Source organism: Orbicella faveolata, unplaced genomic scaffold (genome assembly GCF_042242905.1).
Source record: "Orbicella faveolata isolate gen_17 unplaced genomic scaffold, um_ofav_v1 contig_12, whole genome shotgun sequence".
NCBI classification, from domain to species: domain Eukaryota; kingdom Metazoa; phylum Cnidaria; class Anthozoa; order Scleractinia; family Merulinidae; genus Orbicella; species Orbicella faveolata.
Window position 1 is genome coordinate 25,858,324 of NW_028301539.1, and position 11,982 is coordinate 25,870,305.

The window sequence follows — 11,982 nt, forward strand, 5'->3', positions numbered from 1 at the left end:
TCCTTTCCTTACCTCTTACTCCACCGGTTTTCGTCGGTGTGACTCGGTGCAAAGGGCCTCACTGCGGTTGCAATTTCGGTGGCAACCGTCCAAGCACCTAAACCCTCTTTCGGGCCACCAACTCGCTATGGGGGACCCTAGTGCCACGACCCTTTGCATCCCCAGGCACTAAGCGCAAATATTAAAGTGCACCTAACCCCAAAAATGTTTTTTCGCTAAAACGAATCTACTTGTTATTTGAAATAGTTCTGCGAAAAAATTTTTGGATTCCGTTAAATCCTCGATTTTTTGTGCCCCGGCGAAATCTCGAAAATAGCTCCAAAAGACCGCCATTTTGTTTCACGACCGAGTTTGAGGAGAATGGGTCCAGCGGCTCTTGTGACGTCTACCCAGGGAGGTTGGATATCTCACGTCCTCTCATTTCCTTCGGGATGGTGCAATACACATTCGAAAAGTGCGCTGAAACGCCTTCCAGAGGCGCTATCGGCTGTTGCAGCAATATTCCAGATTTAAAGAAAGATATGCTGTACAATTTACTGACGATGATCGGCTAATGGTACAATAAAGACGTAAACTATGGTTGATTTTGTTGAACCGAAACAAGCGAACTGAATCTGTGAGAACCATTGAAGAACTCTCAGTAGAATTTGTTCCGCAGACTTTCGAACGCTATTTTCATAAATTTTCTGCTAAGAGCTAACCAGCAATTTGTACAAATACTACCGACAACCTGTATCTTCCAATCCCGCAGTATTTCTAACATAACCGGCAAAGTTGTGTGATCTGATCATGATAAAGAAGCGTTATACTGGTATGTAAATAGATCGCAACTGTGCGCCGCTAACCAACACTTATTTCTCTTTCGATTTGGATGAAAGTCGAAGATTAATCCTTTAGAATTACATGATAACAAAATTTTTTGACTCACAGAGTTTTTCGAAGGTTTGGAAATCAGCAGTGCGACAAAGATTCTGTGCAATAGCGTCAAAAATATGACCGCGTAACATTATCTGCGGACCGCTTAGGGAACACATCCTTTTCGCTTATCCGACGAATTTCACTGCAAGCTTTAAGAACAATTTACATTGGTTATTTGGAGTTACGACTTAAAACGTGTGACAATGTGAAATCGGTAATTGTATGAAATGTTTCCTTCCGCCTTGCTTCCCGCAGCTTCAAAAATACAGGTCCAAACAATACGATTTTCAATCGATCGAAGCCAATGTTTTGGAGGTCATCAAGTCTCCAAAACTGCAACACGTACGTCGCTCTTATAAACATGAAGCATTCAACTGAAAGTAAAACACAAACTGGATTTAACAGAACAATCACACCTTGACAAAATACATTCTCGCTAAGGACAAATGTAAACGGGCTATAAACACGCGTGGGAATCTTATGTTTAGTTGACGAAATTACCATCCAAAGCAGTCCTCGAGTTTTCTTTCCTAGTTTTCGTTTGCCTGCTCCTCCACTTCGTATCTAGCTTTCCATTCCTAATATACAAGCAGCTCGTCCGCAAAGAAGTCTTCCCCTTCGTCGCTTGAAATATTGTAAATTGCTCTCAAAGCTCTAGGCAGTGAGTTCACGGTTGTCGAACGTGCTAGATCGAAGTTTATTTCGGAGTCTTCCGAATCGAAACTTACCTCTGACTCCAGTGACGAAAAAGAAATGATTCTGAGACAAAACTTGGACGTTTTAGTGCCAAAATACATCGGAACGATCAGTTTTGTGTTCCATTTTCTCGAGCAAATACAGAGTGTTGACTGAGGCGCTATTGTGTTTGGTTCCTGGGTAGACGTCATCAGGTACCGCCGCCCCAGCTCCCTAAAACGCGGTCGTGAAACACTTCAAGCGCGACTTTGAAAGGGCACAGAAAAGCGAGGATTCAACCAAATTCACAAATTTCTTCGCCCAAATGCTTCAAATAAAGTCTAGATTCGTTTTAGCGTAAAAACATTTTTGGGGTTATGTGCACTTTAACATATCGCAGATATTTGCGATTGATATATCGCAGCGGATTTGCACAGTTTACGCAGCTTGGGATTTACGTATCACACATTTACGTTGGTTGTGATTTATAAATCGCAAAGGTACGTTGGTTGCTTGCGGTTTATGAATATATAAATCGCAATGTCACATCGCTTGTGATTTATAAATCGCAAAGACACTTAAGCGAATTACTAAATAACATAAAATTTAGCAAAATAATGGCCAAGTAATATAGTCGCCCCATAGTCGACCTGTTTATTTTATATGAAATGTCTTTTTCTTTTCTCTTTTAATCGAGTGTTTCCAGCTGGTTTATTTGCATTTATTTAAGGAACACTGGAAAGCTTGCCGAGAACAACAACCTTGTCGATGCTACATCGACAAGGATAGGAAGCATCAACATCTTTTTGCTCAGCTAAGGTAAGTCAAATATGTATTAAACTGTTAGATTAAAATAAAAAAACTGCTAAGCTATCGGAGCTCCTGGCGGAGAAGATCCGTAGCTATCAAATGATACGTTTTAAAGAATTCCTGACGTTAGCTGGTTTTATAGAAAACCTGTATTCAATTGCGATCGCTGAGAGGCAACGAGCCGATATTCGGGGGATCTTAAAACTGGGGAAAAATTTTTTTAAAAAAATGTTACTATAACCGAACAGTTTACAGCACTAGAGAAAATAGAGCTACAAATGTGTTTGTCTTGCAGCCGACGAGTAGACCAAATATTAAATACTTAAGGTTACTCCAAACCTTCGCGGGGCTACTTTTTCCAAGTTTTCTTTTTTCCAACCAAATTAAAGTTCATTATTCAAGTTGCATTTTCCAAAAAATGAAAGTAAAAGATTAAAACGAGCGCGAGTTATTGGGAAAAAGAGGTTTAATAAACCTTCAAGGCATGTACTCCTCAGCGACCTTTTCGCGGCATATGGCTTGATGCAGAGATCCTATATCAAATACTTTCAATTTGAGATTTCATGTCCGTCAAGAGTGCCTTCTTGTAATCACGCTTCAGCAATTGCTCCTCGGTTTCTTTTTGTTTTGTTGCGCATCGCTTTTCCCCGTTTTGCCCTATATTGTTGACCACCGGCCTAAAACGTGACCGTGAAACGCGATTGCTTTACTGCGAAGCTCAACTTTCCATACTGTGAACGCTAGGGGTTCTGTACATGTTATTCCATTGGCTGGCGGCATTTTGAATTGACATATCTCTCTGAGAAGGTGTGATATGTTTATAAATCTTTAGAAGGCGAAAACTTGCACTTGTTTTTCGAGAGAATCCCTCCTCTTTAAATCGATTAAAAGGATATGTAGAATCGACGGTTTTCCGTGAAATTTTAAAATGTATTCTTTACCTAAAAGGCAACCAGTGTAATTTTCGCGAAACAAGCGTAATATGGTCATATTTGCGGCTCGAAGTTAGTAAGCTAGCTGCTGCGTTCTGTACTCCCTGCAGTTTAGTTATTTCACAATCTGAAAGTCCATAAAGAAGTCCATTGCAATAGTCAATTCTGCTTGTGACGAAAGCATGCAGAACCATTTCTAATTTATCTCTAGCTAAAAATTTACTTATTTGCTTAATATTGTGGAGCCAGAAAAATGCCGCGCAAATGCCGCGAAAATAAATGAGTTTAGAGATCTGTGCGAATAAGGAGGACGAATCGAAGCTAGACAAATGATTGTCTATTCACTGCACTCTAATTCAGGCACTATTCTATTACATCCAGCCGGGAAAACGAAAAAAAATCTTTTGGTGATAGATCTTTTAGTGTAGCTACGTCTACACTGTGGAACGCACTCCCAGTAAGCCTGCCCAATATTGATTGTATTTTAACTTTTAAATCTTTTCTTAAAACATTTATTTTTAAGTTAGCTCTTAGCCTTTAACGTTTGAATTACTTTATTATTGTTAAATTTAGTTTATGTACATATATTTAGCATATTTTAATATTGTAATGCGCTTTTGATCATTGAATGTTAAAACGCCACTAACCCCCCCAAATTTTTTTCATTTAATAAAATTTAGTAGTTTCCCTGATTACTACAGCGAAAAAATTATCTCGATTGATAAAATCCCTGCGTTTCTACAGGCGTTTAAACATGTAATTTCCATGTTCACAACCGCGCAATATAAATTAATAAATTATTATGATTATTATTATTAAAAAGAAGCGACTTTTTCAAAGCAGTTTAGCTATAAAAAACTGCGAAAAAACTTTTCTTAAAAACGTTGTCGGACGTTGTCGGACGTTATTATCAAGTAAAAGAAAACCAGTATGAATATTTTATAAACACGAGAAAAACAATGGTTCATTAAAAAGAAAGGTAACATAGAAATATGCTATAAGGTGAACAAAGAGTTTAGCACTGAAGGAGTCACTCTGAGTGTTAAGGTTAGGCCTCAGTTCTTTGATGAATAGCATTTCGTAAACGAGGCAGTCAAATTTCCCCTGGCACTTCTTGAGAACAAGAAATTGGCCCTCATTAAGAAGATTTTTGTCACCGTGCACTTCTAAAAGGTGTTTACCGATGGCCGAATACTCGTGTTCGGCAATGCGTTGATGAAGGTGTCGGGCTGTATAACCAACATAATCTGCAAATAATAAAATGATAAGTAATATAATCTACACGTTGATGTGAGCTAAGTTCAATTCCTGTCAGTTGCCTGCCTTATACAGGTAGTAGAAGATCTTTAAAACAAGAATTCGCTTCTCTCCACAGACAGACGGGTAATTACTTCGAACAGCCATACAAAAAGAGAATAGAGCTTCAAGATGTCTGAACACAGCTTTGAGACGTCTTTTGACCACCACTTTGAGAAGTTATCTTTATCTGAGTGCATACCCTGGATGACTGTAGGCTTAGTTGAGTCTATTGCTATAGTAACAATCAACCTCTGTGCGATAATTGTTTTTATAAAAAAACCTGATTTCCGCATGCGAAGCACGCATCTGTTGATAAATTTGGCGGTCATAGATATGTTGGCTGGAGGATTTGTTATGTATGGTCTGTTTTATTCGGTTGGAACATTTTGTGATGTATGGAACTCGCATTTAAATGAAGGTTGGGCAAATGATATACCAGATACATCCTCCCAGTTTTTCCCTATTAGTTCTTTATCAAACATCACCATTATTGCTTTAGAACGGATGCACGCGACATATCGCCCGTTCATGCATCGCTTGCTGAAGAAATCGGTGTACGGAATAATAATTGCCGTTGTTTGGGTTACAACCAGCTTCGTGGTAATTGGCCATGCCCTTCTTGTTCAATATGGAGAACCTTCCACGCGTTATTTCTTATTGATTTCATTTATTGGGTTGTGCCTTTTGATTATTTTTGTTTCTTACGTGTCCATTGTTATTAAAGTCCGTTGGGGAGCGCAGCTTCAACGCCATGGTGCAGCCAGTAGAGAAAGAAAACTGACCATGACATTGTTGATTGTGACTGTTGTATCTCTACTTCTATACCTGCCATTTATTATATTACGTTCGGTTTTTAGCAGTGAAGTAAAGAAGGACTTGTCCTTTTCAGAGTATTTTCATTTATTTAATGTAATGTTGGCTTTTTATTACGCCAACCACCTCGTAAATCCTATATTATACGCTATCCGCAAGCCAGAATACAGATCAGCTGTACTTGCACTTTTTCGGAATCGACCACAGCGAGAAACGCGTGTTGCAGATTTACCTCTCCGTAACAAGGAAATAATGGGAAGTAACAACGTAAGGTTATTGCGCATTAAATATCTGGACGAAACCAGTTCTTAATTGACTTGAGAACTTGCAAGTGTTGTTGCTTAGATTAACCAGCTAAGTCAGTTGAATTTGCTGACCAAGTAGTTGCCAATTTATTACAGATTGTAAACAATTATTGGATGCGGTTTAGATGATGTCTAGAATAATCAAGGCCGAGGTAGGGGTTATTAGTTGAAACCGAAGGATGAGGCTGATAACCTTCACCGAGACCTTGATTATTCTGGATATCACAAAAACCGAATCTAATAACTGGTTTATTATACATTGAACGAGAAGAAGAAAAGGAAGTCATGTGTTTGCTTCTTCACTGACGGCAAGCAACAGAAAGCGTGCGAACTTGACATGATTACCCTTAGAAATCATGCACCGCGGTCATACATGACATGATAACCCGTGACCTTGAGTGTCCTTGACGTGATTATTGTATAATCTGCAGCTAGATGACGTCACAGGCGTTGATTTCGAAAATTCACTGTACGCTTTTGGCCAATCAGAAAAGAGATAGTGAGTTCAATGTATAATAATAGAATAATCAGGCTCTAAACCTAATAAGGCCAGGGAGTGGATTAATTTAGCTAAGAGAAATGTGTGGTAATGATATAACTAACACATACCAAAATGAGATGTGTAAATTAAAGAAATCAAACAAATGTAGGAAAATAACCTAATAATAATAATTGCAACGTTAATAAAAAATAGTCTTATAACTGAAACTGGAAAACAATCTAGTAACTCGGTGACAACATTTGTATCCTAAGTAGGTGACCAAAACTTTATGTTATGATATCTTTAGTTAAGTAACGAGTTAATTGCCCGGTATACGTACTATCTTGAGTGCGATGATATTTTCGATTTTCCAGCACTCGCCATTATGATAAATGCCAAGTTTACATCGATGCAGAACGCGAACTGAGAAAAGCATCCTAGGTTAAGTGATGCAAAATAGCCGAAATCGACGAACTCGCTGCTCAAAACCACTGAGCGCAATAACAAAAACGAATTATTATTTATTTTGTTATGAATTGAATTTTATTTATAGCTCTGTACGGAATGTTTCGGTTTCCGAAAGCAGTGGTGTATTCCTAAGAGATTCAACTTGTTCATATTACGTTGCTATTCTGTTCACGTCATAGAATCTTTAATAGAGGGAAATATCCCGGGCGGGGGGTACCCCCTTATATGGGCTCAAGAGAAAATTAGGGAGACTCCTGGTCAAGTTATTTATAGATGGACTCTCGAACGGAAGTCTGTTTTCCGAGACGTCCGCATCAAGACCAACCTCGATCTGATGTTTTTAGAGTTATGGCGGTGCGTGACAAAAAGCTGTGATCGCGTTTGTTGAAAACCATGTATTTACCTGGTGATTTTTAGCCATTTAAGACATTGAAGTATTTGGAAAAGTGCTTGTTTAAATGTTTGTGTGTTCAGTGCAGTTATATTAATCAGTGTCCTAAGTTCCAAATGTTAACACTATTTTCCGGCAGCTATATTGGTGTCCCACAGAGGAACACCAACATGGCGGCTCCATATTAGGCTTTGTAAATTTGCGCAGAACATTTCGACGAATATCTCAACTTTGCGACAGCGCACACACCTTAAACTTGACGAAATGTCTTATTTATTTATCTTCTATAATATCACAATTTCTTGAATTTATCCACTGAATGGTTTTTGATTTTATTTTTTATTGTGTGACAGTGAAAACGCCCTACGGTCCTGGGCTTATCTCTCAGCGCCTCACGTGTAGAGGATCCTACTCAGGCTAACATAAAACTTCTCACGTCAGTTAAGGTGGCTCGAACGGAGTTTTGAGTAACGATACTTTTCTCCTTTGATCGACTAGAGCATCACCATTATCAATCCAACAGAAAGTCGACCGTTACCGGCGTGCTAGAGAAAGATAAAACTCAGTTTCAAATGAACATACCGCGTTTACCAAGATCTAAGTTACCACGGAGACATTAGGACATTATGCCATTTTTCACGAGACCTAATAGCTTACCATTAAGGGGTAATTTTGGAAATGAGAGGTCGGATCTACGATCTGTCATAGTTGTCTAGACGATGGCACAATTTTAAAAGGTAAAATTCTCAGAGCGTTTTCAAGAAAATTGCGATTGAAGTTTCAAGGTGTTTTTAAATGTTATTGTAAACTATCGCTACAAGACTTCAATTAACGGTATTTTGGTACTAAATGAATCTTACAACATCTTATTACCTCCAGTAAAGATCCCAGAGAAAACCCTTTGTTTTATTTTCTGAAATATTGGCTTGAATATTAAGTGATGTGGAGTGTTATTTACCTTTTTTTTTTTTTTTTATCAAAGATTGACCCTCGAATTGTGTACTTGGACGGGAATGTAAAAACAAAAAAACACACACACTCGATGATTTTTTTAAACTTGGCCCTCAATGAGATCAATCAATATTCAACGTAATCCCTAAATTTCAAATTTATTGAAACATTTGAAAACCACGTCAACTCAGCCTCAACTCAGGCCAAGGTGCTATTACTTGAAAAGTATCGATCATTTGAATCATTTTATTCACAATCAGAAAAACGTATTCCTCTTCTCAAGGACCGTCTTCCATGTACCGGAAAATTCAATGCGAATAAAATAAAATGAATTTGCATTGTGTTTTAGCTTGCCCAATCGCAACAGGAAGATTTTCAAAGCGAATTGATCTTTTCAAAAGTTTGCGTTATCCGGAAGGCCCAGGTGCATTAACTGCGGTAGTAATTGATCTTTTGAAAAAAAAAAGGGGGGGTGGGTGGCTCGAAGAAACACCGTTTTCTTATCTCATTAGAATTAGTTTTTAATTGATTTCCTGAGCAGTAGGGACCCTTCGGGCACTCAACTCAAGGCCAACTGTTATTACTTGAATAGTGATTGATCATTTCAATCATTCTATTCAAAGGAAAAACACAATCAAGAAAGGCCTTTTTCTCATCTCAGTTCAATTGTTTATAACTGCTTCCCGGCAAAATGCAGTTTATGCTTTCGGAAAATTGCTTATTGAAAAGTTTGCACACACGTTTGTCATCAGGTAAAAGTTTGTTTTCCACCATGTTTGTCGGCCAATTTTCACTCTGCGCGACAATGACGAAAATGAATTATTAATTTTGTTGTGGAGGCCCTTTTGAGAAAAGATTTTTAAAAGCGCTATTACATACATCAGTAGGAAATGTTTTGTTGAGGTAGCTTAGTGTTTGCTAAGTTTCAGGGAACATTTTTTGTCTCGTTATTGCTCTTGCAGGTTCTTGACACTCGCCCACGTCTCTATCCATAAACTTGACAAATAAAAGAAGAGAAAAGGAAATGAAAAAAAGCCTCCCCACAAAAGAATTTTTAAAAACAAATAAATTCGATTGATATTTTCCCATTACCAGAACAACCTGCACAAGCTGGCAATAATAACAGATATTAAAATGCCCCATTTTAACGATTTTGGGTCGCCCACTCCTAAATTAAGGCAGTTTCCATCAATGTTCATTTCTCGTTGGCACCCTTATAAACAAAACGACAGAGAGGCCACATTTGTGAGGTCGCGGGCTTATTTATCAGCGCCTCAAATCGTCTACAGCCTCAAGGATACGCCGATATGAAAATAAAAGCTGTTTCTCCAGATCGTCGATTTCAGTAGCCCTCTCTTACCTACTTATATTGATCGACTGTTGACGTATTTGAAACTTTAAAAATTTCGGTTGAAAAAATTACCCGAAAACTGCATAAACCTTAATTTCGGTGAAGTTGTTTATAATAATCTATCATATCCCTGATTCTTGACCTGATTTATTGAATGATTAAGATAACAAATTTTCGATTCAATGATAGTGGAAAAGCAAAAGACTAGCGCCGGGTACGTAGTCGACTAATAATCGCGACTCATCAAAATGTTTCCTTTCTCGGGAGGAATATCCTTAATTTAAGACGAGGTTGGTCTGTCCATTTCTCTACTGTGACTCTTCGTGTATCGTGTGTTCGGGAGAAACAAGTTCTCCTTCCAATAACCTCAGGTGGCTGAAATAGTAACATTTCGTTTGTTCAGGCTGGCTAACCCGTCTGCTCGGATATCCTCTACCGTCGGTCGTGCCTGAGCGGCTGGTCTTACAAAATGGCCAACAAGGTTTGGCTGCCTGACTCTGAGCATTCTGAAATGAAGAATTGGATTTAACACGAAAGGAGAATACATCGTCGTGGCTGTCAGAAGCATGGCTGTGTTGAGCGCCTGCCCTTGAAATTCTTCGCTGCGTGCAACAATGCTGCAAATGATCAATGGAAACCTGGATAAAATGTAAGTTCCACAGATTTTAAACGTCAGATATGTAAGTTTTTTCTCCTGGCGTTGATGAAAGGATGAACGTGCCGACTGTAGAATAGTTGGCGCGCGTAAGGTCTTAATGACACGAAAGAAAGTAATTATCACTAGCACGATCGCTTGCGTATCTAGCTGTGTAATTGCTGTTAAGTAAATTAGGATAAATTTACCTTGTTTCGTTCGAAAAGACTTAGGCTGGTTATAAGGAAACCAGGTATAGCAAACTGAGGTCTCTTTTCTTAAAAGTACGAGGAGTACAGCAGTAATTATGAAGGCCACAAGCCAAGTAAGTGGCAGAATTTTCTTAACGTTTTCCGTTGATAGCCGACGACGGAATGGACGAACAACGCAATCGTGGCGATCTATTGTCATAAGAGTTATAGTTAACGCATTTAGCGCTATGCAACCGACAGAAAAAGGAAGACCAATTTTACACAATATCTCAGCGAATGATAAATGGCCAGCCTGAAGGTAACTGACGACCGTTCCTGTTAACAGGGACGGCATACCGAAGAGCGATGTTAGAATACCAGTCAAAGAAAGGCTGGCGAGCAGGTAGTGAGGTACTTTGCGAAGGTCACGGCGTCTTCGAATCAGATTACACACGAAAGCGTTTCCAGAAGCTCCCGCCAAAATCGAGATCGACAACATCACGAGGACTGCGATGGCGAGACTTCTTGGTACTGGTGTGAAAGAATAACTTTCCTCCATCACGGTAGAAACATTGGCATTTGTCGAGTTAGGCATTCTTCCACCCTGACACTCAGTGCTAAATTAAAGTTTTACCTAAAGCTATTACCTGTTATATTCTGTACTATTACAGTACATTTAACAATTGAGGATGACTTCATTCATGTCCAGGAGGTAAAATCAATTATCATACTAAGCACTAATCAGATTGTTGGTTTATTGGCTTCTCCCACAGTGCACGCAAATAGCCATAATGTTGTCTTCTGAGAGAAAGAGAAACAGTTACGAAGCTGACAAATGTTTTTTCAAACTTGACGATAAAGACAACTCGCATTTCATGTACTTAAAATTAACAAGGGAGGATTCCCAATCAACCGGAAAATTCGGTTCAAATAAAATGCAAATGAGGATGCACTATGCTTTAGTTTGCAGCACCGAATGATTTTCACCATGAATTGATCCTTTCAAAAGGTTCGGGTTATTTGGAAGGCCCAGGTGCTGCGATAGTAATTCATACAATTTGAATTATTTTATTCACAAGAAAAACGTGATCGAAGCTAAAAAACAAAGAACATTTTCTTTTCTCGTTGCCATTATGCTCTAATTGATTTCCTGAAAGATCCGGACCTGGCGATGTAAACCAATAGGCCTAGGATGGAAATCCCACCAATTAAACTTCAGGGTATTGCTTGTTCAGAAAAAAAGCACAAGAGATTGTCGTTAAGTATTTTTTTCCCTTCATGTTTGGCTGCCAATTTTACTTTCAGGACAGCGATCTGAGAAGCAAAAAATGAATGCTTAGATTTGCGCGGCGGCTTTTGTGACGAGAAATATGGGTTGTTGACTATGGGTGTGAGGTCAAGATGGCTGGATATTGGCCAAGTTCGTTTTTTGCGTGTTTATGGAGCGAGACGGAGTCGAGCTCTATTAACTCGCCAAAAGAGAACGAGGCCAATACGCAGCCATTTGATCGAACAAGCTTGGTCAATAAAGGATTTACTATATAGCTTTCAGGAAGATTTTTAATTTGTCGTGTATTTCTCCAGATACGTAAAGGAGAACACTCAAGACAGAAACCTTGTAAATAAACGAGCGGGCTTCTCGTTTGTTGAATACATACAGGAGAGACGCCTTTTACAAAAGGTTTGTTTAGTATTTACCACTTGATCTCGTCCTGAAGGTTAGGATTCAAGCGGTTCAAGTGGTACAGCTTCAGTACGAGTTG

The 11,982-nt window shown here is 38.8% G+C and overlaps 2 protein-coding genes across 2 annotated transcripts; one reads left to right on the plus strand and one right to left on the minus strand.

Annotated features, from left to right (window-relative positions):
• Window positions 1-2,272: 2,272 nt before the first annotated feature.
• LOC149117351 (uncharacterized) lies at window positions 2,273-6,460 on the plus strand. Its single transcript, XM_089283005.1, has 2 exons — window positions 2,273-2,412; window positions 4,711-6,460. The coding sequence occupies exon 2, from the start codon at window positions 4,764-4,766 to the stop codon at window positions 5,757-5,759; it is 996 nt and encodes a 331-aa protein (XP_089139131.1). The 5' UTR covers window positions 2,273-2,412; window positions 4,711-4,763; the 3' UTR covers window positions 5,760-6,460.
• A 3,065-nt stretch (window positions 6,461-9,525) lies between these two features.
• LOC149117352 (neuropeptide Y receptor type 2-like) lies at window positions 9,526-10,835 on the minus strand. Its single transcript, XM_089279422.1, has one exon. It carries the CDS (start codon window positions 10,812-10,814, stop codon window positions 9,762-9,764), a length of 1,053 nt encoding a protein of 350 aa, XP_089135548.1. The 5' UTR covers window positions 10,815-10,835; the 3' UTR covers window positions 9,526-9,761.
• Between the last annotated feature and the right edge of the window lie 1,147 nt (window positions 10,836-11,982).

Coding starts and splice junctions, on each gene's coding strand:
- LOC149117351 (XM_089283005.1), top strand. CDS start 4,764: ATGTCTGAACACAGCTTTGAGACGTCTTTTGACCACCACTTTGAGAAG.
- LOC149117352 (XM_089279422.1), bottom strand. CDS start 10,814: ATGCCTAACTCGACAAATGCCAATGTTTCTACCGTGATGGAGGAAAGT.